The sequence below is a fragment of the Tasmannia lanceolata genome, unplaced genomic scaffold (assembly GCF_043159265.1).
Source record: "Tasmannia lanceolata isolate RefF3 unplaced genomic scaffold, GAP_Taslan_0.1 ptg000006l, whole genome shotgun sequence".
NCBI classification, from domain to species: Eukaryota; Viridiplantae; Streptophyta; class Magnoliopsida; order Canellales; family Winteraceae; genus Tasmannia; species Tasmannia lanceolata.
The window spans coordinates 4,566,301-4,586,520 of NW_027518683.1; the positions used below are offsets into that span (position 1 = coordinate 4,566,301).

Here is a 20,220-nt window from a genome sequence, read left to right on the forward strand (position 1 = left end):
AACTCATTTTTCAATGGAAAAATTTCCATGCATCCAAAATCTCTTAATTTATCCTTTTTAAAGGGACGAATACCATTTTCAAATCTTTTCTAAGGGTGCAACCTGGGTCCGATTTTTGGGAATTCGGGTTGGGTTTGATTCCAATTCATTTTTGTTTTACAAAAGCTCAACCCGTCCTGACCCAAAATTGCACCCATAACATTTCTTATTATTGTTCGTAGATAGTAGGGCTGCAACTCGAGCCGGGTTTTACCCTACCCGCATCGATCCGACCCGAAAATAGACTGGGTTGGGTTCAGGTTTCATGGGTTTCGGATCGAGCCTGGTTTGAAGGGGCCCGACCCGACCCGACCCCAGTTACATAAGTTATAGTATGTACATTTTTTTTTATTGTTAGTTAAAAGTTAAAAGTGAAAACCCACGCACCCACTGTTATTGTATGTGAGTGTAATTTCTGCTTCCATGAATTGAGTTGATTCAAGTGTTTGATTCAACATTGTTTGATTGTAATTACAACATTGTTTGATTACAGCATTGTTTGATTCAAGTGTAATGTGAGTGTAATTACATTATTGATTGATTCAAGTGTAATGTAAGTGTAATTTCTGCTTCTATGAGTTGAGTTGCCTTGCCAAATAAGAATTTTCCTTAAAAAATTGCGTCAACGTGAAAAAACCCGACCCGACCCGACCTGACCCGAGATTTATCATGGGTAGGGCCGGGTTTGGGAATCGTGGGTTTTCCGGAAAAAAACCCCGACCCGACCCGAGATATTTCTCGCGTAGGGTTGGGTTCTGCAAAATCCGACCCGAGCTGCAGCCCTAGTAGATAGGCCGTGTCCCAAAAAGATGGTCGCCTGATGATCTAACCCTTTTAATTGTGGCCCTCATTTTCTGACAGCACTGTATAGAAAAACTACACAAATCGAAGGATTAGATCATCCTATGGCCCCCATTTTTTAGGTCAGGGCAAATCTGAATCTATGACAAGGACCGCAGAATGAATGATGTAGGCCCATTACACTTTTTATACGCCATATAGAAACACATTCGAGCGTTGTTAAAGGGAAAATCCGTTCCATTTAAAAACACCTCCTGAAGAATGAGTTTTCCAATGTTTGACTACGTGACTTTCCCGCAAAACCTTTTCCCAGAACATATTTTTCTAGAAAATTTTCAACCCTCTTAGACCCTAAAAAAAATTTCTGCATGAATTTTTTTTTCCATAAAAACTTTTACCCCAGTCTCATGTTAGCCTACACTGATAAATTTGTATCAAAATCTTTCTTTCCATCCCTGAAAAAACTTTCCAAGAAAAAAAAAACACATAATAGCCTGACTTTTGTTTTTTGATGAAAATGGGTAGTAAAATCTCGGAGAAAATTTTCAGAGAAGATTTTCAATGTGGTCAAACATGTCATACATATCCGATTAAAAGACTTTTGATCATTGAATCTGGACCATTGATTTTATTACAATTATTGAGTATAGTTGTGAAGTGCGACAAACGTATCTCGGCTAACCACAACAAATATAAAACAGAATTCTTACATAGATAACAACTCAAGTCTTAAAAAGTGTTTTCTTCATTCTGGTAGGCAGGGTGGGATCCAGTCCGTGATGGTGAAACAGAACAAACAAGACGAGGACTGGTAGGTTACCAACTCTCTGTTCTTCACATGAGAACCTGACAATAACATTTCGCAATCTGTAAAACCTTCTGCTCCATGTTTCATTAAGTAAGTAAAACTATTTTCCAGAATTCAATGCTCAAAAGGGATGGTCTTCTATTATATCTTCCAGAATCCTATATCTAAATACCCTCCCCTCAACAGGATATGAGCATAAATTCAGGTGTCAACAAAATCAGAACGTGACAATCGACTAATTTTTCTAGTGAACTAATGCACTAGATAAACTATACAACAAGGGATAATCCATAACAAGAGGAGAAAAACCAAAATAATCAGTCTTCAACTGGGGGCCACCTGAAATATACACCTACTTCTAGGCAAGGTTTAAAATTTCGGTTTCGGTACCGGTTTCGGACCTGAAATTTCAAATTTTCAGATTTCGGTCGAAATTTAAAACCATGCTTCTAGGCCACAATTACATATTGATTAGACCCGGAAAAATGGCACCCGTACCCGTGGGTACACCCGGCCCGTAGCAAAATTTGCTGGTACGGGTACCGATTTCGTTACCCATGGGTACACCTACTTCTATGTAAATCAGTATATTTTTCAGGGAAAATATTAGCATACTGCAATAACGCATAGCTTTGACCTAATGGGGTAGCTCCCTTCCCCCTTTCTTTGCACTATCACGATCTTTTCTCAGGGATCGGACGGGCTGATGCATGAGAGAGCAGCCACCTCTCATGAATTGAATGAATAAGACAAAATATGTGCCTCTGTGTGGCTGCTCTCTCATGCAACAGCCTGCCCGCGAAATGCCTTCGGCGATGGTTCATAGCAAATTCCCTTTTCTTAACTAACCATAATATTTACATAATGAGGTGCTAAACTTACCATTCAAAAAAAAGGGGTCCTAAACTTAATACAATAGAAAATGGGATTATGAGTACAATCTCTGCTGTTGATTTTCTATGGGATTATGGTCCATAGAAAATGAAATTGATGTTGTAGTAGAAGGTGTTTTTTTTTTTTTTTTATAAAAATATATATATATATATATATATTTGCTGGGTTATCCGCGGGTTGGGTCTGGGTTAATGAAAAGCCTACTGGTAGGTATTTTTTAGGTATTTTTTACCTGTACCCCCTGGGTACGTACCCGCACGGGTCGTACCCGTACTCGTGCGGGTTACCCGTTTGCCGGGTCTAATATTGATGTCGCAAAGGCTACGAAGAGAGCCCCGCTGTATAGTCAAATGTAGCCACACCTTCATGTGTAGGTTTTCACCTTGCAAACGTTGAGGGCCATACCTTACTTTTAATAAAGTGAGGAGTGCCCTCATCAAAATACAGTAGTGCTGATAACATTTCCCAAAATAAATTATCTTTAGTTAGTTCTTTTTTTTTTTTTCAAGTTAGAGTCCTAATGAGACTTATAGGTTTAGAGCGTAGAGTTTTTATTTCATAACTAGAGGAAAACCCCTGTGCAAGCTATAGGGACCGTTTGGATGCAGGGAAACTTTTTAATTGAAATTTTTTTACATGGACATTAATTTTCTTGCATTTGGTCAACTCATATTCAATTTCTTTTTCAAAATCAAATTTTTCAAGGAAAATTGCAAACCAACTACACCCTAGAATTGTACGTTCTATGGAATATTTTTTACCTCTTTTCCCTAGATACAAACTTAGAGAAGCCTCTAGAAGTCAATGGGACTTTTCATATATGAGGCCATTCATGTCATGATGAATCGAAGACTTGCAAACTTGCAATTATAAAATGAGTGATTTTACATTTTGATCATAGGTGGGGAAGTGGGTATGCCTTGATCATCTCCTTGGGTGGGATGCCCTTGGACCGATAAAGGAGGGATGCCCCAACATAAATTATCATTAATAAGTTCTATTTCCTTAACTCCAAATCTTCATCTTGTAATCTTGTTCATTCTCTTGCTTGATTTCTATTTCCTAAAAATTTCTGAGCTGGACTGTTGCCACGTTACCAATAGTATCAATAGACTGACTCTAGATGTTGATCTAACCATCAGATCTTATTACAAGTTTCGGGCTCACCCCTAGACCATAATTAATCCAACATTATCAAATTTCAACCTGATCCAACGGTTAGATCACAAACTTATGGTACGATGTTTTCTGCAGAATTGATAAAAAACACCCAGATTTGAGTTTTATTGACCAAATCAACTTCAAACTTTGGCATTAACCTCCAACAATCTTTTCCCACCACATATACAAGTTTATGAAGATCCAAGTGTGAGATCATTCCCTGTCTCCTGAGAACGTTCCTGATCTTAGCATCTCTTTTCCTGTTTTTTTGGTGGGTAAGCTAGGATTGGACCTTCAACCTCAAAGTTGAAGAACAAAGACTTAACAAATTGAGCTAGAGGCTTAAACCCTCTTTTCTATTCTGAAAATTCACTTGATTACCCTATTGAAATTCCGAACTTGGATTCCATCTAGTTCATCTGTAATCATCCGATCCTAGTTTCCACGCCTTCCATCGCAGGCCAAGCTTCTTCCATAGAAATCCTACATTATTCTACCACATATTTAGTTATGGTAGTCGTTGTGGGATACAAATTAAAGAAAGAGGGCGAGAGATTATTGCAATAAGAAAAAAAAACACAACGGAGGGAGAAGGCCTACACGATTTCATCCAAGGACATTTTCAAAACACAACGGAGGTGGAGGGATCCATATTGGTGATGCCTCTGCAAACAACATTTTACCAGAAGCAACTGTTCTCCAATTTCTAAGAATATCCACTATTGACAATCCCCCCCAAAATTCATACTTCAAAGTTGACAATCTTATAATCTCCATTTTGATATCCATAATTCCCTTCCCAATAGACTATTCCTCATTGAAAATTCTTCTATTTCTTTCTTCCTAAACAGACCGTTTCTCCAACTTTCACAAGTAGACAGTAACAGACTTTGGGAAGACTCAATGCATGCCAAAGCAAGATTGGATTGTCCCCCGAATCTTGTGATCAATAAGATAATTTACAAAAAATGATCCAATGATTCTTCTTCATTATTACAAAGAATGAGCATGCTTGCTAATCTAAATTACTACTACTTAGGACTTCGGCCTTTGTTTGGCTTACCCATCACTGTCGTCCAACAAAAAACTTTGACCATGGGAAGTATCTGAGCTCCACAAATACGAGCTAGAGCGAAAACCACTTCCTCCCCAATGATGATCGAGAGAAAGAAAGATTTTTGCCAAAATTTTCTCTTTGGGGGGTCAGGATCCAAATCCTTATGTCGGTTTCATAAGGGGATACGTACACTGACTAAGGATGATGAAGTATCTATCTCATCTTGCCAGAGCTTTCTCCTAAGAACGTGGGCGCACCCACCCTCCCACTCCCCCTCCTATCATGGACTTGATTTCAAGCCAAATTAACCCACGAGATTGCCGTCTCTCTTTGGTACATTATTCTTCTCTCTGGTACCGCTTCGTTTTTCTTCTAAGTATACGTACTAGAACATTAGCCTTGGCGCAACGGTAAGGTTGCTCCATTGTGACCTAGTGCACAGGTTCGAATCACTGAAATTGCCTCTTTGCAAAGTAGGGTAAGGCTGCGTACATCTAGCCCTCCCCAGACACCGCAATGGCGTAGAGCCCGTGCACTGGGCCGACCTTTTTTACACAGGACTAGAACTAAACAATAGCATGTGCCTATACATGACTTGATGTAACTGATCTGCTCGGGCCTTGTGTGCTCATGTGAACTAACCAAATTCCTCACACTTTTCAGTTTTCCCTCCATCCCCACCCAAGCAATGTACAGTAACACACAGCTCCCAAAAGTTAACATTTAATAGAAAGAGAGACGAAAGATTCTAAAGCAGTTATTCCTTTTTCATTATAAACTGGTAGGATTTAAAACATTCTTATTACAAACTGCTTGTGCTCTGCTCAACCCTAGTTGGAGAGAGGTTGATCATGGACGTTGTTTTCATCATCAACGTTAATGCGAATGGCAGCAAGCCCGTTGTCGGAATTATTCTCCTTGATTCGGAGGTACTCATTCCATGACACACCACCATATAACAGAGGGCGTTCAGGGCCCACGAGCTTCGGAAAGGGCGAGATTTTAACATCCTCAGGTGGGCCCCAGAGATAAGCCATGGAGAACCGGGCGCGGGTCTGGTTCACGACCGCCCGGTGAACTGGACTCTGGAATCGGCCGTTTGAGAGGATGTGGAGGAGGTCGCCCACGTTGATGAGGAGAGCACCGGGAAGTGGGGGAACTGGGACCCATGCCGGATCTTCGGCCCGAAGGAGTTGGAGTCCAGTGGTATTGCTTTGGTGAAGGATGGTGAGCATGCATGAGTCCGTGTGTTGGCCTAGGCCCATGGCCCGGTTTGGGTCCGGACACTTGGGATAGTAATTCATTTGAAGAGCGGCCGAGGACCCTGTTTTGGACTCTCCTCCATTGGGTTCCAACCATTTGACATCATCCTTGTTAATGTCCAAGTATTTAAGCAAGAGACCCATGAGCTTCTCAGCCAGTTTCTCCATCTCCTTGTCGTATTCTTCAATTACATCGCTGGATTCAGGCAAAATATGGGTCAGAATGATAGGGTCAATTTTCAATGGACCATGCATATCGTAGGATGATCCAAACCGTTGATTAATTTGTAGGGGCACAACGCAAATAACCTACTGACCTTGTGCCCGAACAAATGAACGGTTGGATAATCTTATGTATATGTTTGGGTACGTAAAAGTAACGAGGGATTTACCAAAATTGCATGTAGTCTTGAGGCCAAAGTTGGCGAGCGTGTTCAATGGGAGAACCCATGATGGCGAAGCCTTCATACCACAAGAGCTTAGCGAAGAAGCAAAAGATGTGCTTGAGGCCATAGCCCTTGAGCCCATCAGGCCCTTGAGCGACCTTTAGCTTCTCTTCTAAAGGGAGTGAGAAAAGGCGTCCACCTTGGTAATCTATAGCCTCGAGAAGGCTGATGGGGACCCCGTGGTTTGTGAGATGGAACATACCCCATTCCTCGCATGCATTTCCAAGGGATTTGAAAACGTTTGGATCGTCTAGATCGATAACGGGCACAGATTTGAAGGTCGATGATTCAGTGGATTGGTAGTCGTTAAGGGTGGGCCAGGTGTGAGAATCAGGGACATATTGGGCCGAGCTCAAATCGATGTAAGAGTTGTAGGGGTCTAAGGGGGATTCTACGAGTGAAGACATGGTGATTTGAGAGAGTGGCTTCTTGGTTTTGAGCCCTGTGTTGGTTGTGCTTTTATAGAGAGAAAGAAATGGATTTTCCTCGTTTGTATCTGACCTATAGGTACATGCAAATTTTTTTATTTTTTATCGGTAGGTACATGCAATTTTGTAACGCTTCTGAAAATCTGCCAGAAACGTTATCCAATATTGTAACGTGCCATTTCTCTGCTTTATTTTTTATTTTGTTTTCCTTATTTAACCTACTTGCCTAATCTACGACTAAGATGATCCAACTCAATCCAACACTGAGATCTCACATGTTGCTAATCTAAAATGGGGTGAATATATCATTTCTCAAGAAATATTATCCCCTTGTTATTTTCGTTTTAGAGGGTGATTTTGATTGAGGGAGATTGCCACCTTGTTAAGATAGTTGTATGAAAATTGCAAGAAGTCGGTTTTTGGGCCCCACACATGTACCACATGGATGTGATCGGTCCAACCGATGACCAGAAATCCGGCCTATTGTCATTGACCCCACGTCGAGGATCGCTTGCTGCTTCCCATCATGAAACTATATTCATATTACTAATAATATAGTTTTTTTTGTCTATCCCGAGTTTTGGATATCCCTTTCTCATTTGTTCCGAGTTAGGGATGGCGTATTGTTCCCATGAATATTAACATCTTTCTCATTATCTAATAAATCGGTAGGGTCCCCGTCAAACCCCAGCTTATCTATGAAAAAAAATGGCGGGGTTACCTCTACATTGGGTTTTAGTAACTTAGGATGAGCCCACTTTTGCAAGGTTAGGTTTTCTTAGCTTTGTTTTATTTTTCTAAGGTCTTGTTGATTTGGATTTTTGAGAGCCTATTGCGAGTCCCAAACTGATTATTGGACTGATATTTTTGTTTAGGCCATGTTCGTTTTGGACTGTAACAACCTATTCTGGCCCCAAACCGATTATTGAACTCATAATTACATTTAATTCTGGGGTCGATTTAAGATATTTGGGGGTCGATTGATCACTGCTCTTAATTTTTTGTCTAATAATTGGATTGGGCCCACAATCGGTTCTCACAATCTAAAATGACCATGGCCTTGGGTTTTTTTAGAATAGATTGTAAGTCCAAAACTGGTTATTGGACTCAAAATTAAACATAAATTTCAGTTCGATAATCAGTTTTGGTCTGACAGTTGATTCTCAAAATCCAAAACAAACGGGTCCAGAAAGTCCAAGTTAAAATCTCTTAAGAATCAAGTTAAAAGCTACTAGGTTTCTCTTTTGTTAATTTTTTATTATTTGTATAAATCTATAAAGTCCAATTAGGTTTTTGTTTTGTTTATTCCTATGTTTAATAAGATAAATTATCTTTAGTTAGTTCTTTTCTTTTCAAGTCCTAGTAATTAGACTTATAGGAAGTGTGTAGGGACAGTTTGGATGTAGGGAAAGTTTTTATTTGAAAATTTTTTACATGGAAAATTAATTTTCTTGCATTTTGTTAACATATTAAATTTCGTTTTCAAAATCATCGTCTTCATGAAATTTTTTTTAAGGATTCATTTAGCAGACCCCAACTCGTTTGGACAAAGGCTTTGTTGAGTTGAGTTGAGTTTCAAGGAAAATTGCAAACCAACTACACCCTAGAATTTAATGTTCTATGGAATATTTTTTACCTCTTTTCCCTATATCCAAACTTAGAGAAGCCTCTAGAAGTCAATGGGACTTTTTATATATTAGGCCATTCATGACATGATGAATCGAAGACTTGCAAACTTGCAATTATAAAATGAACGATTTTCCAATTTTCCTTAAGATGGGATGCCCGAACACAAATTATCTTCAATATGCTCTTTTCCCTTAACTCCAAATCTTCATCTTGTTCATTCTCCAATTTCCCAATTTTCCTTGTCCTAGACCTTTTCTCTTACTTGATTTATATTTCCTAAAAATCAGCCATATTACAAGTTTAGGGTTCACCCCTAGACCATAATTGAACCAACATTATCAAATCTCAACCTGATCCAAGGGTTAGATCACAACTTATAATCAGGTTCAATCAGAGGGTATGATGTGTTCTGTAGAATTGATAAAACACCCAGATCTGAGTTTTATTGGCCAAATCAACTTCAAACTTTGGCATTAACTTCCAACAATCTTTTCCCACCACATATCCAAGTTTATAAAGATCCAACAACACTCAGATCATTCCCTGTATCTTGAGAATGTTCCTGGTTTTAGCAACTCTTTCTAGTCAGAAAATTCATTTGATTACCCTATTGAAACCCTGAACTTGGATTTCATCTAGTTCATCTATAATTATCCAATCCTAGTTTCCCACATGTTCGCTGGTACAAGCTTTGTGACCATGTCAGATTTGAAATCCTTATCTAAACAGATGCTTAGGTCCAGTGGTTTCTTTCCCTCCTGAAACATTGTAATCAATGCAAAAAAATTAGAACTGTTTCTGCGATTCTGTGATGCAATTCTCATGTCTTTATACAACTTGCATTTGCAGTGTGACAGAAGCACTTTGAAATGGCTTAACTACACAGAAGCAATTCAAGAAAGACTACTGCGAGTCCGCGAATGCCAAAGTGCAATTCAAAACAACTCAACTGCAGATTTATAGATTTCCAGGGTAGGGGAAACAGGCCATTAGTTCCCTCCACAGAAAAAATATAGGGGCCCTCATGAAAAGAAAAATAGAACAACAAAAGAATAAGTAAATAAAATTTCCATATAGGCTTACCTCTGCATTTGATGGTGGGACTGCAGGATTAGTAGAATGAACTGACTGAAGTTTTGATCACAAGAGCTAACGTTGGATGGATCATATATTTTTTAAGGAGAGTAAAAATGTTGGACATGAATAGGTTGAATGTGTCATCTAAAGGAAAAGGATCAGAACTCTCTTCTTTGAGCAGTATGAAAGAAGAAATTGTTCATGGAGGAAAAATACAGAAACACCGATGAAATGTCGCCTGGTTCCAACTCTAGCACAGTGCATGTAAGTGACAAATACAAGGAAATCACACAACAAACAAAAAAACAGATCTGTTGAATATGTGAACGCCAGTGAAGAGAGATTGCCCTCGTTAGGATGGAGGTGGAGGAATCCATATTGGCCATGGCAAAGCAAGATTAGATTGTCCCTCAAATCTTGTGATCAATAAGAAAATTTACAAAAAATGATCCAATGGCTCTTCTTCATTATTACAAAGAATGAGCATGCTTGCTAATCTAATGACCATGGGAAGTATCTGAGCTCCACAAAACGAGCTAGAGGAAAAGCCACTTCCTCCCCAATGATGATCGAGAGAAAGAAAGATTTTTGCCAGAAGTTTATCTTTGGAGGGTCAGGATCCAAATCCTCTTGTCGGTTTCATAAAGGGATATGTACACGGACTAAGGATGATAAGCATGATAAACTATCTATCTCATCTTTCCAGAGGTTTCACAGTCTTTCTCCTAAGACTGAGGGGGCGCCACCCTCCCATTTCCCCTTCTCCCATGACTTTCTTTCAAATACTCAATGGCAAACTAAAAGATACAGGCCCGGTGTGGAGTGATATACGATGTTTCTACTCTCCCATTCACCATAACATATCTCATATTTTTTTTGGAAGAACGGCAAAATCATCATTTGCTCATAAAAAAGACGGCAGTTGCCGTTGTACAAACATGGCAGAGGGCCAACCATCCAAAATCATTTAAGTGGGGTCTATCTATATAGTTGTCATTAGCTCAAGGGTCAACTATACCTTCTTTTTCATTTTTGGTTGAGGAAAATCCAAAGTCACCATAGTGAGTAATATGCAACTGGTATTTTTCAGCTGCCCACACCCAAGCACAATACCAGAGACCCAATAAATCACAGGAGTAACATGTGCATAGTGTGCACTTTAGTGTTCATCTTCTCACCTGAGAACATATGATGCACATGATGTATTTCATTCTGCTCTAACTACAAGCTGTTTTACTAAATTCTTGGAAGTCTAGTTTTTGTACATAATATGCTGCATGCAAAGGGAGCTCAGGAACAGAATGTAACCTCAAGGTTGCTCTTGGCCTTTGCTAATAGAAGAGTAAGGATGTTGGTTAGTGGACTCATCTAACGTGGGCCGCATAAAATTAAAATCAATGGTTCAGCTCTCCCGTGATGAAGCCAGCTCAGCTTTTCCACCATACTTCAAGAACACGCCATTTAGAACAGCCCTCTCTTTGATTTTCAATCTGCACAAGAGCAACAAGTCAAACAAACTAGGCAATGATTGGTTGCGGTGAACATGGACGTAAATCGAATGTGTGTATAGATCTACCTATTTGCAGACCCTGGAACGTTCAATCTTAAAGTCTTCTCTGAATTTTTCTTGTCTGTTTGCCTCTTTTGACCGGTGCGTCTTTTCTGTCGTTGTTTTGAGGATAAAGATTCGGCTGTAATCACACCTTGTTTGTTGTTTGGTGTGGAGATATGGATATGTTCAATACCCACTTCAATCTCGTCGCTGTCAGGGAATACATCTTGGTTGTCCATGCTATCAGTGTGCTCCATAGTTAATTCAATGCCACCATTTAATGGAATTCCAGTAGATCCTTCAGAGAAGGTTCCTTCCTGTAAATCCCCGAGATTATCATTCATATCGGAATCTGCCTCCGTCTCTGCTCCCATAGCAGGAAACCTTAGTTGAGGAGTAGATATAGAAGTGATCTCTGCTAACTTTTCAGAAGCAGAGTTGGAAGAGCACTGTGGGTTTGTGATCTCACATGTTATTTGCTTTTGAAGCTTTCCAAACTTTAAATTTTGCTTGGAATACACCTCTATGAACCTAAAACATAAGTGGCAAAAGGCTCCAATTACTGAAGTTAATAGATATGAAAATAACTAGTAAGCAGCTTTGGATATAAAAACGGGAATTTAAATTTGCTCGCCTTTTTTTATGGATACACCCCCTTTCTTTATTTTAGATTCTTTCATTAGCTTCTACAGCATTGGGAAATATAACAGCTAATAAAAGATTTAAAATAAATAGAAAGAGTGTATCTTCAAAGATAAGGGGCTAAAAATATCAGGTCCCTATATAAAGATGCATTGGTTTTCTTAACATGTATCAAACCTTGTATAACTAAAAGGTCAATATGAAGGCAATAAAGCTAGACTTAGGGAGACAAATCAAGGCATAAGTGCACATGTAAACCTGCCTGTGAATCTGGAAGATAAGACATGTCTTTGAAGATCATGACCAAACAATAACAAGTGAAGAGTGAAGAACTAATCCATTTCTTTAAACAACAAAACAACTTATCTTACAGAACATAGAGGTTGGGACATTCCAACAGGTAACTACCATCAAGAAAGGTAGGAAATAGTGTGAGACTGCAAAAAATAAATCTGTTAAGAGTTTTATGCAAGTACGAGGCTGGTACTGCCACTCATAAATTAGGAACTTCAACCCATGTCAGTTTGTCGTGTTTGATATGCATTTTGTTTACAATAAGACATTGCTGTGAGGGTAAGTGCCTGATATTAAGGTGGCAATACCATGCCACTTTAGGAAGAGGTTTTGACGATTATAAGATTGCTATACATTTCAAAATAGGAGATAGTGATTGATTTTCCACTAAATGTGTTGTGTAAGGAACATGTATTTACTTGGTTTTTAAGATGGAGAAGCAAGCAAAAATAATTTTCAGATCAAGGAGGTAGGCAATAAGAACAGCGCTAAGCAAAAGGAAAAAAAATAATGATATATGAGGCTCTAGGACATGCCACAAGTTATAGGCCTTCAGAGAGTTCAAATGCAGATTCTCTAACTTGGCCAAAAGAACCACCTATGATTTTTACGCATCTTTGATATGTCTAGCATTGGTAATCCATGGCTGCAAGTGTTGGAGGTATCTTTCTATATCGTGAAGAACTGAAGTGCTTGTGTATGTTGGCCCTATCAGCATAGCTAACTAATGAAGCAGAAGTACTAGCTCTTATGTTGGGGATAAGGTTTTGGAACCCCATCCTATGGCCACCTTGATTGCGGAAAGGGATTCCAAAAATGCCATTAGCATAAATCTTTTCAGAGCTGTCCAGAAACACTAAAAAAAATGCACGTTTACATTTTATTTTTTTCCTCTATTGGCATAATTAACATGATATTCAATTAATTCTGACAGAGAAAGGATAAATTAAACCATAGTATTACCTGTATGCAGCCTTTTCAGACTCAAGATAAACAAAAGCAAAACCCTTGCAAATAGGGTCCCTTGTCTTTTTATTTCCAGAAACCACTGGGCTTATATTAACAATGCCAGGAAAACCTTTAAAAGCTAATTGCAGATCTCTATGAATGTTCTTTTTCTTAGGAAGGTTCCCGATACGCACCTGATTTCTCCCAGGAAAAACTTCGAGTGCTGCAAATGCCCAATACTACAGAATCAGATTCTACTAGAGAAAAAATGCATATGACAAAAGCAGTGAAACTATGAACCATATACAGAATTACTCAAATGGGTCTTAGACTCTTAAATGCTCGCTCAAACATCTTGTTTACAAATATCCTTAAGCATTCAGTATAAGAGGACCTTCCCAGATGGAAAAAAAAGTACTATAAATAATAAAGATCCTTAAAGTATCACAAGAAAATGGCACCCATTGCAGTATGTAAACTGCACAACAGAATCCTCTCAGGTGGTTACAATTGTGTGACTGATGAGGCATATTAGCCTTAAAATCATGTAGATAAACACATACAAACCGGTTGAGAAGAGCAAACAATTCAACCAATTTAACCTAAACATTGTCGGATTGGCCAAAGCTTGTTGAGAAAATTAAGTGATAAATGAACCAAAAACTATTCAAGCAATTAAGATTACTGAATAGCAGACAAGCAGGCAATTGGAATATTGAATGTGTATGGCTTTTGTGACGGCCTTCAGTTAACAAAATGTAATAAAAAGAAGTTAAAATTCACTCTATTGTTGCAAAAGAATCCCATTTATTGTTCCCCTCCTATGATGCTAATCTATGGGATAGCCTTACTTGTTAATTGAAGCCAAAACATTAATGAATTAGTTCACAACAGGAAGACTACTAGGTAGCGATAGGCACATCACGCCACAATTTTAAGCGGTGGTTATGAAATGGGACAACACTCCGCACGATGCACAACAATCCACGAAGGATCAGTTCACAAAGTGTACCAAAAAAACCACAACAGTTCATGAAAAGTGGGGCAACTCAGCACGGCCGAACAGTCCATACAACAGCCCACAATGAGGGCACAAAATAACCCTCATGCAAAGTGTACCAACTCAGCATGGCAGAACAGCCCATACATATGCACAAAAGCCCACACGAGGGCACAAAACACCCTCATATGAAGCACAACAGTCCACGTATGATTGTAGAACAGATTCACATCACAGTCCTTTATGTTTTATTTGTTAAAAAATTGAACATTATTCCTTGATAAAACATTGTCAAGAAACGGTAAGGTTCCTCCATTGTGCCCTAGTGGTCACCGGTTCGAGTCATGGAAACAACCTCTCTGCAAAGCAGGCGTAAGGCTGCGTACATCTAGCCCTCCCCAGACCGCGCAATGGTGGGAGCCTCGTGCACTGGGCCGCCCATTTGTTGATAAAACATCCCAATCAAATTAGCACTATGGAGGGAGGACATCAACTCTTTAATCGCCACAGATCAGAAAAGAAACAATGAGGAGAGAGAGAGAGAGAGAGAGAGAGAGAGAGAGAGAGAGAGAGAGAGGGGTGGGGTGGGGTTAGTGTTTTATGAAGGTAGAAATGGTTTCAAAGGTGGGTTTGTGGTTTTAAGGTATACGATGGTAGTTTAGGGTTTCGAAGGTACATTTATGAGGTTTTAGGGCTTTGGTGTGTTTGAATGGTAGTGTTTGTTAAGAACTTAAGATGGTTTAGGGTTTCAGAGGTAGGTTTGTGGGTTTTGGGGCTTACGATGGTGGGAGATGGTGGTTTAAGGTTTTGAAGGTAGGGTTTTGAGGTTTTAAGACTTTGGTGTGTTTGAAATTTAAATGGTAGTGTCATTTTTAAATGAATTGAATGGTAGTGTTTATGAATGTGGAAATGGTGGTTTAGGGTTTCAAAGTAGGTTTGTGGGTTTTGGGGCTTACGATAGTGGGAGATGGTGGTTTAGGGTTTCAAAGGTAGGGTTCTGAGGTTTTAGGGCTTTGGTGTGTTTGAATGGCAGTATTTATGAAGGTGGAAATGCTGAAATGGTGGTTTGGGGTTTCAAAGGTAGGTTTGTGGGTTTTAGGGTTTGCAATGGTGGGAGATATTGGTTTAGGGTTTCAAAGGTAGGGTTCTGAGGTTTTAAGATTTTGGTGGGTTCGAATGGGAGGGTGTGGAGCTAGGGTTCATGATTGGTGAAATTAAGGTTTTGAGGTATTTGAATGGTAGGGAGTTGAATCTTGGTTTTCCATTGGTTAGGATTTTGAGGTCTCAACGACTCCAATAGCAGAGAAGATAAGATCCACAAAGCACGAATCTTGAGAGCGAAGGCAATTATGTCTAAGACTCTAAGGTCTCAATGACCATGATAACAGAGAAGGAAAGATCCATGAGACAAGGGAAGAGAGAGGAGGGTCGGTCCAGGCTAGATCTTGCTCTAATACCATGTTAAAATTAAAAGATCATCCCCACTGTTTGATTCATATGAAGGAAGAAGCTGAATATAAGAGAAAGAGAGAAATATGAAGAAAAGGAAACAGGATTTTCGTGGAAGTTCATTCCCCAACCCCACGAATTGGTGTATTTATTATAACATTAGCTCATAGTAAAAATAAGGCCAATTAAGGCCTTTTAAGATGAGCCCTATCAATTTAATATAAGAACCACCGCTAGAAACATAAAAGCAACTACATTAAGATGCAAGCCCTATCGAATTTAAACTCTCAACAAGATGTATAAACAACGGTGAGAACCAACGCAACAAACGGGATCCAATATATGATCTTTGTCGTAATGTCTAGGATGGCTCATATTAACATGCGACCCCTTTGGGGAACAAAAGGATGCTCAGTGTTCCAACTTAGTGTTCTAACTTCATGTGACAAAAATGAATTCCCAGTTGAAAATCTACATAAATATGGATCTTATTGTGGACCATTGCTCTCTTTGTCTTGAGGTAGGGGAATCTGTAGATCACATCTTCATTCATTGTAATTTGGCGAGGGAGGTTTGGAGTCTGTTGTTGAGCAGATTCAATATTTCCTGGGTATTCCCAGAAAAGCTCATCTACCTTTTAGAGTGTTGGTCCCTAGTCCCTTGGAAAAAGAAAGGAAGAATTTTATAGAAATTTTCTCCTGGCAGTATGTTGGATCATTTGGAAAGAGAGAAATGCTCGTGTATTTAAAGGAGTTGTGAAAAGTGCATTTTTGGTTTTCCTCAAAGCCATTGCCTTAACTATTTCATGGGTTAAGAACTTAAGATCATTCCTTCTTTCAGATTCGTATCGGCTTTCGACCTATGGCATGGTTGGAGAGAGATTTGCTTCAATTCTGAGCATCAAATTCCTCCCTCTATGAATTGGAAGCCTCCACCCCCTAGTCAGTTGAAGCTAAATTTCGACGGTTCTAGCTCGGGCAATCCGGGTCCAGCAGAGATAGGTGGTGTTCTTAGAGATACGGAGGGGGCCGTCCATTGGGCTTTCTCAGGTACCATTGGTGTGCTGATTCTTCTGAGTCGGAGGTGTGAGCTGTCCATCAAGGAATCAAACCCCTTGACTCTAGTTCTCTTTCAAATGCGGTGGTCGAAGGTGATGCTCTTAATGTCATCGATTGGCTTCATGGGTCTCATCCCTTCCCTTGGCGGTTTGCCCCTCTCTTTGATGAGATCCAGGACCTGACTAGGGGTGCTAATAGTGTGTTTCGACACATCAGGAGATCCTCAAATGGGGATGCTGATCGGTTAGCGAGGGCCGGGGTGTCTCGCGAGGATCTAGCTCTTTTTTATTTCCTCCCTCCTTGACAGTTGTTGGTCTTTGGCTTTGCCCTATTTGTTGTGATGTATTGATCCTTTTCTTTGTTTTATCTCTAATATATTGTAATATGACCATCTCGGTCTCTCTCTTCTTTTTTTCAATAAAATATCTTCAGCCATTCAAAAAAATATTCTCGAAAAGCGACATCTTGGTACAAACAATGTAGACTTAACGCATTATTCTGGGTTGGTTTAAGAAATTCAGCAACAGAATGGAGATGAAAGTGCGTAATACATCTACCATTAAGTGCTAAGTCCAGAGTAGTTACTGCTCATTCTCACTAATAAAACAGGTTCAGAACTGCTACTCAAAAATGTCTACTTCAGCTTCTTTGTCATCAGAGATGACTGAGTATAGCTCCTTCAAGTCCCGCATAATAGAAATTTTTATATCAAGAAGCACCATTAATATATGTCCATGTTTTGAGTCCATCTGCAGCCCTTGTAGTTGCTGGTAGCATCTTCCAACTGGAATTATGATAGGAAATAAATGACAACACTTCTAAAATGTGTTCCAAAAAACTTAACAGCTAGTAAATTTTGTACAACCACCTAAATGGGGGTTTACTCCTTAGAAGACTCGGCACAGAATGCTAGCTGATTCCATTGTAGCTATGGCTTCACTACTTAAATAGTTCTAAGTTCTAACTTATATCAGTTGAAGGTATGAATTTCACTATTTAAGTCTCCTTACATCAACCTTGCCAAATAATGCTACAATCATAATGGTATGTTCGCCTATTACTCCTGCAGTAGTTCTTCGAACACAATAACTCCTAAATTGTATGAAAACCTACCCTCAAAGAAAATACAATTCTTCCTTTTTACAAGAACCAAGAAGTTCATAAAAAAGAAAAGAAAAGAACACATCACAATCATCAATCAAAAATAATAATATACGTGAGTATTGTTTTCCCCAATTACTTTTTTTTATAAATGTGACAGTATATTTATACCATGGAAATTACATTGGGGACCAGGGGTCCCGGCTTGCATTTACATAGTATTATGGCGAGGATCATACTCCTGAACCATGAAGAGAAACAAGTAAAAACTATTCATAATTACATCAAGATAAAGTATAGCACATCCAACCTATCAACTCCCACCAACATTTCAAAACTACTGACCCCACAGCTACCCCAACCGAAAACCATTTCCCAACCTCCTTCCCACTCAACCAAAAAGAATTCTTCTTCTCTCCGAAGCACCTGAGGAGAAGTGCATGTACAAAAGGGGATATCACCCAAAGCGAAAGACTGGAATCTCTCCAGTTAAGGGGATCAATTTCAATACAGCTACTTCACTGCTTCCATGGAAATTGAAGCTTTAGTGTTTTCCCCAATTACTAATTGGGTTTAGTATGAACATAAAATCGAAACATGTGTAGAACAATAAAGTTGTAATTCCACCCATATAGTGAGCAATTAGAAACCCTAAATATATCCAAATGAATAAACAAATAAATGTGAATTATGCTACCTTTCTGGGGTTGCTCCTGTTTCTTAGAGTTAGGGTTTGGAGGACTGGTCTTGAGTTCATTGATATTAGTAATCTGTGCTTTTCTACTCTGCTCAATCTCTTCTAAAAGCTTCTCTTCAATGGAAATATCGTATGCCTTGCCCTCACCAAATCCAGACGGTTTATTCCGAAACCACCTTCCCATTTCTTCCAAAGGCATCGATATCATTTCCTTCTCTTCCTCCCCATCATCATCATCATCCTCGAATTCATCTTCATCGAGAATTTCCACCAGGTTTTTGCTTCTTTTACCATTGCTTGAAGCAGAGACAGAGAACCCTGTTCGTCCCTGATAAAACATAAATGAATAAATGAGATGGGTTTTTTGGAATAAAGAGAAAATGGGGTTTTTTGTACAGACCGAGAAGAAGAAATTGTTGGTAGAAGAAGCATTCCAATAGAGACAGTGGGGTTTTTTTTTGTGGGTTTTGTTTGAAAACAGAGGAGGAGAGAAGGGGATGAGGGTGGAGGAGGAATTGCAGAGTGGTAGAAATGTTGCCAACATCCTAATCTCTTCTTTTCTTCTTCCTTCCTCTTCAATCGCATTACCGTTATCCACCTTCCGACTGCTAAGTTGTCGAATATTTTAGGTAAATGGTATCTGAGCTATAGGTTATCTGAGCTAGCTAGAGACTCTAAGAAGGATGGGTGCCATTCCCAACAAGCTCTTGGAAGCCAGTTAAAACAGAAAAGACATGCTGAGTTAGTGCAGTTATCAAAACTGGAAGTGCCAATATCACTGGCCTATATTTAATGTCTCGCCCTACCGTCTCATTTCCAAGTAAGATTACCTTAAAGGCAAATGTTATCAGCACTACCTTATTTTGATGAGGGCACTCCTCACTTTATTAAAAGTAAGGTATGGCCCTCACCATAGAATGATCTAAACTGTCCATTAGATGGGCCACAGCCTGAATAGGTTGTGCCCCAAAATTCATTTCCATTGGTTGATCCTCACCCTCCGATCTCTAACATTCAGATCGGAGGGGTAGGATCAACCCATGGAAATGATTTTTGGGGCACAACCTATTCAGGCTGTGGCCCATCTAATGGACGGTTTGGAACATGCTATGGTGCTGGCCATACCGTACTTTTAATAAAGTGAGGAGTGCCCTCATCAAAATACAATAGTGGTGATAATATGTCCCTATCTTAAATTAATTTTACAGGCAAATAAGGCTCTAATTGATTGTATCGATATCCAAAGAGGCTCTATGTTTTTTAAATGGAGGAGTGCGGTTATTAAAGTAACACAATGCAAATACAATTTCCCCTAGTTATGTAGATTGTGATGGAAGGGTTACGATAGTCCAACCAAATTGGAATTAGCGTGTTTTTTCACATGCTCCTGTTTTATATCATCAGCCACCATACGTGTGGTGACCAATCAAATCAACGGATTTGATCACTGCACACACATGTCAGCCCGTGGTGAGATCTATTTTAGCAACATTTTATAAGTATTATTTCTTTTTATGAGCATACTATTAGAACTTCAAAGTTACACAGGAATTGAAATTGTGCGTTAGTAGTCAACAAATGCTCGACTTTGAAGTCTTGAAAGATCAATAACACTCAAATTTTAGGATTATGCTGAGGGTTTATGGGATCCACTAACAGATCCCAATATTAAATGAGGTTTGTGGGCAGCATTAATAGATCCGAGTACTCGTAGGTAGAACTATGTGAACCCCACTAATGCATTTAAATAAAGAAAGATTTGTATGCCCGGGCAGTGGGTAACACTCAGATTCGACTCTTAAGGATATGGGTGGATTCCAACCACCATCCTTGTGACAGCCAAAGAATATTTGTTCACACATTAATCAAACATAGTG

The 20,220-nt window shown here is 39.3% G+C and overlaps 2 protein-coding genes across 2 annotated transcripts; both read right to left on the reverse strand.

The window, feature by feature from the left end:
• Positions 1-5,506: 5,506 nt before the first annotated feature.
• LOC143879355 (gibberellin 3-beta-dioxygenase 2-like) lies at positions 5,507-6,908 on the reverse strand. The gene is made up of 2 exons (XM_077381711.1): positions 6,415-6,908; positions 5,507-6,218 (listed from the first exon to the last, which is right to left on the reverse strand). Exons 1-2 carry the CDS (start codon positions 6,873-6,875, stop codon positions 5,591-5,593), a joined length of 1,089 nt encoding a protein of 362 aa, XP_077237826.1. The 5' UTR covers positions 6,876-6,908; the 3' UTR covers positions 5,507-5,590.
• A 3,817-nt stretch (positions 6,909-10,725) lies between these two features.
• Positions 10,726-19,041, reverse strand: LOC143879356 (RNA-binding (RRM/RBD/RNP motifs) family protein). Its single transcript, XM_077381713.1, has 5 exons — positions 18,744-19,041; positions 18,344-18,671; positions 13,054-13,261; positions 11,179-11,685; positions 10,726-11,092 (listed from the first exon to the last, which is right to left on the reverse strand). The coding sequence occupies exons 1-5, from the start codon at positions 18,885-18,887 to the stop codon at positions 11,005-11,007; spliced, it is 1,275 nt and encodes a 424-aa protein (XP_077237828.1). The 5' UTR covers positions 18,888-19,041; the 3' UTR covers positions 10,726-11,004.
• Positions 19,042-20,220: the final 1,179 nt, after the last annotated feature.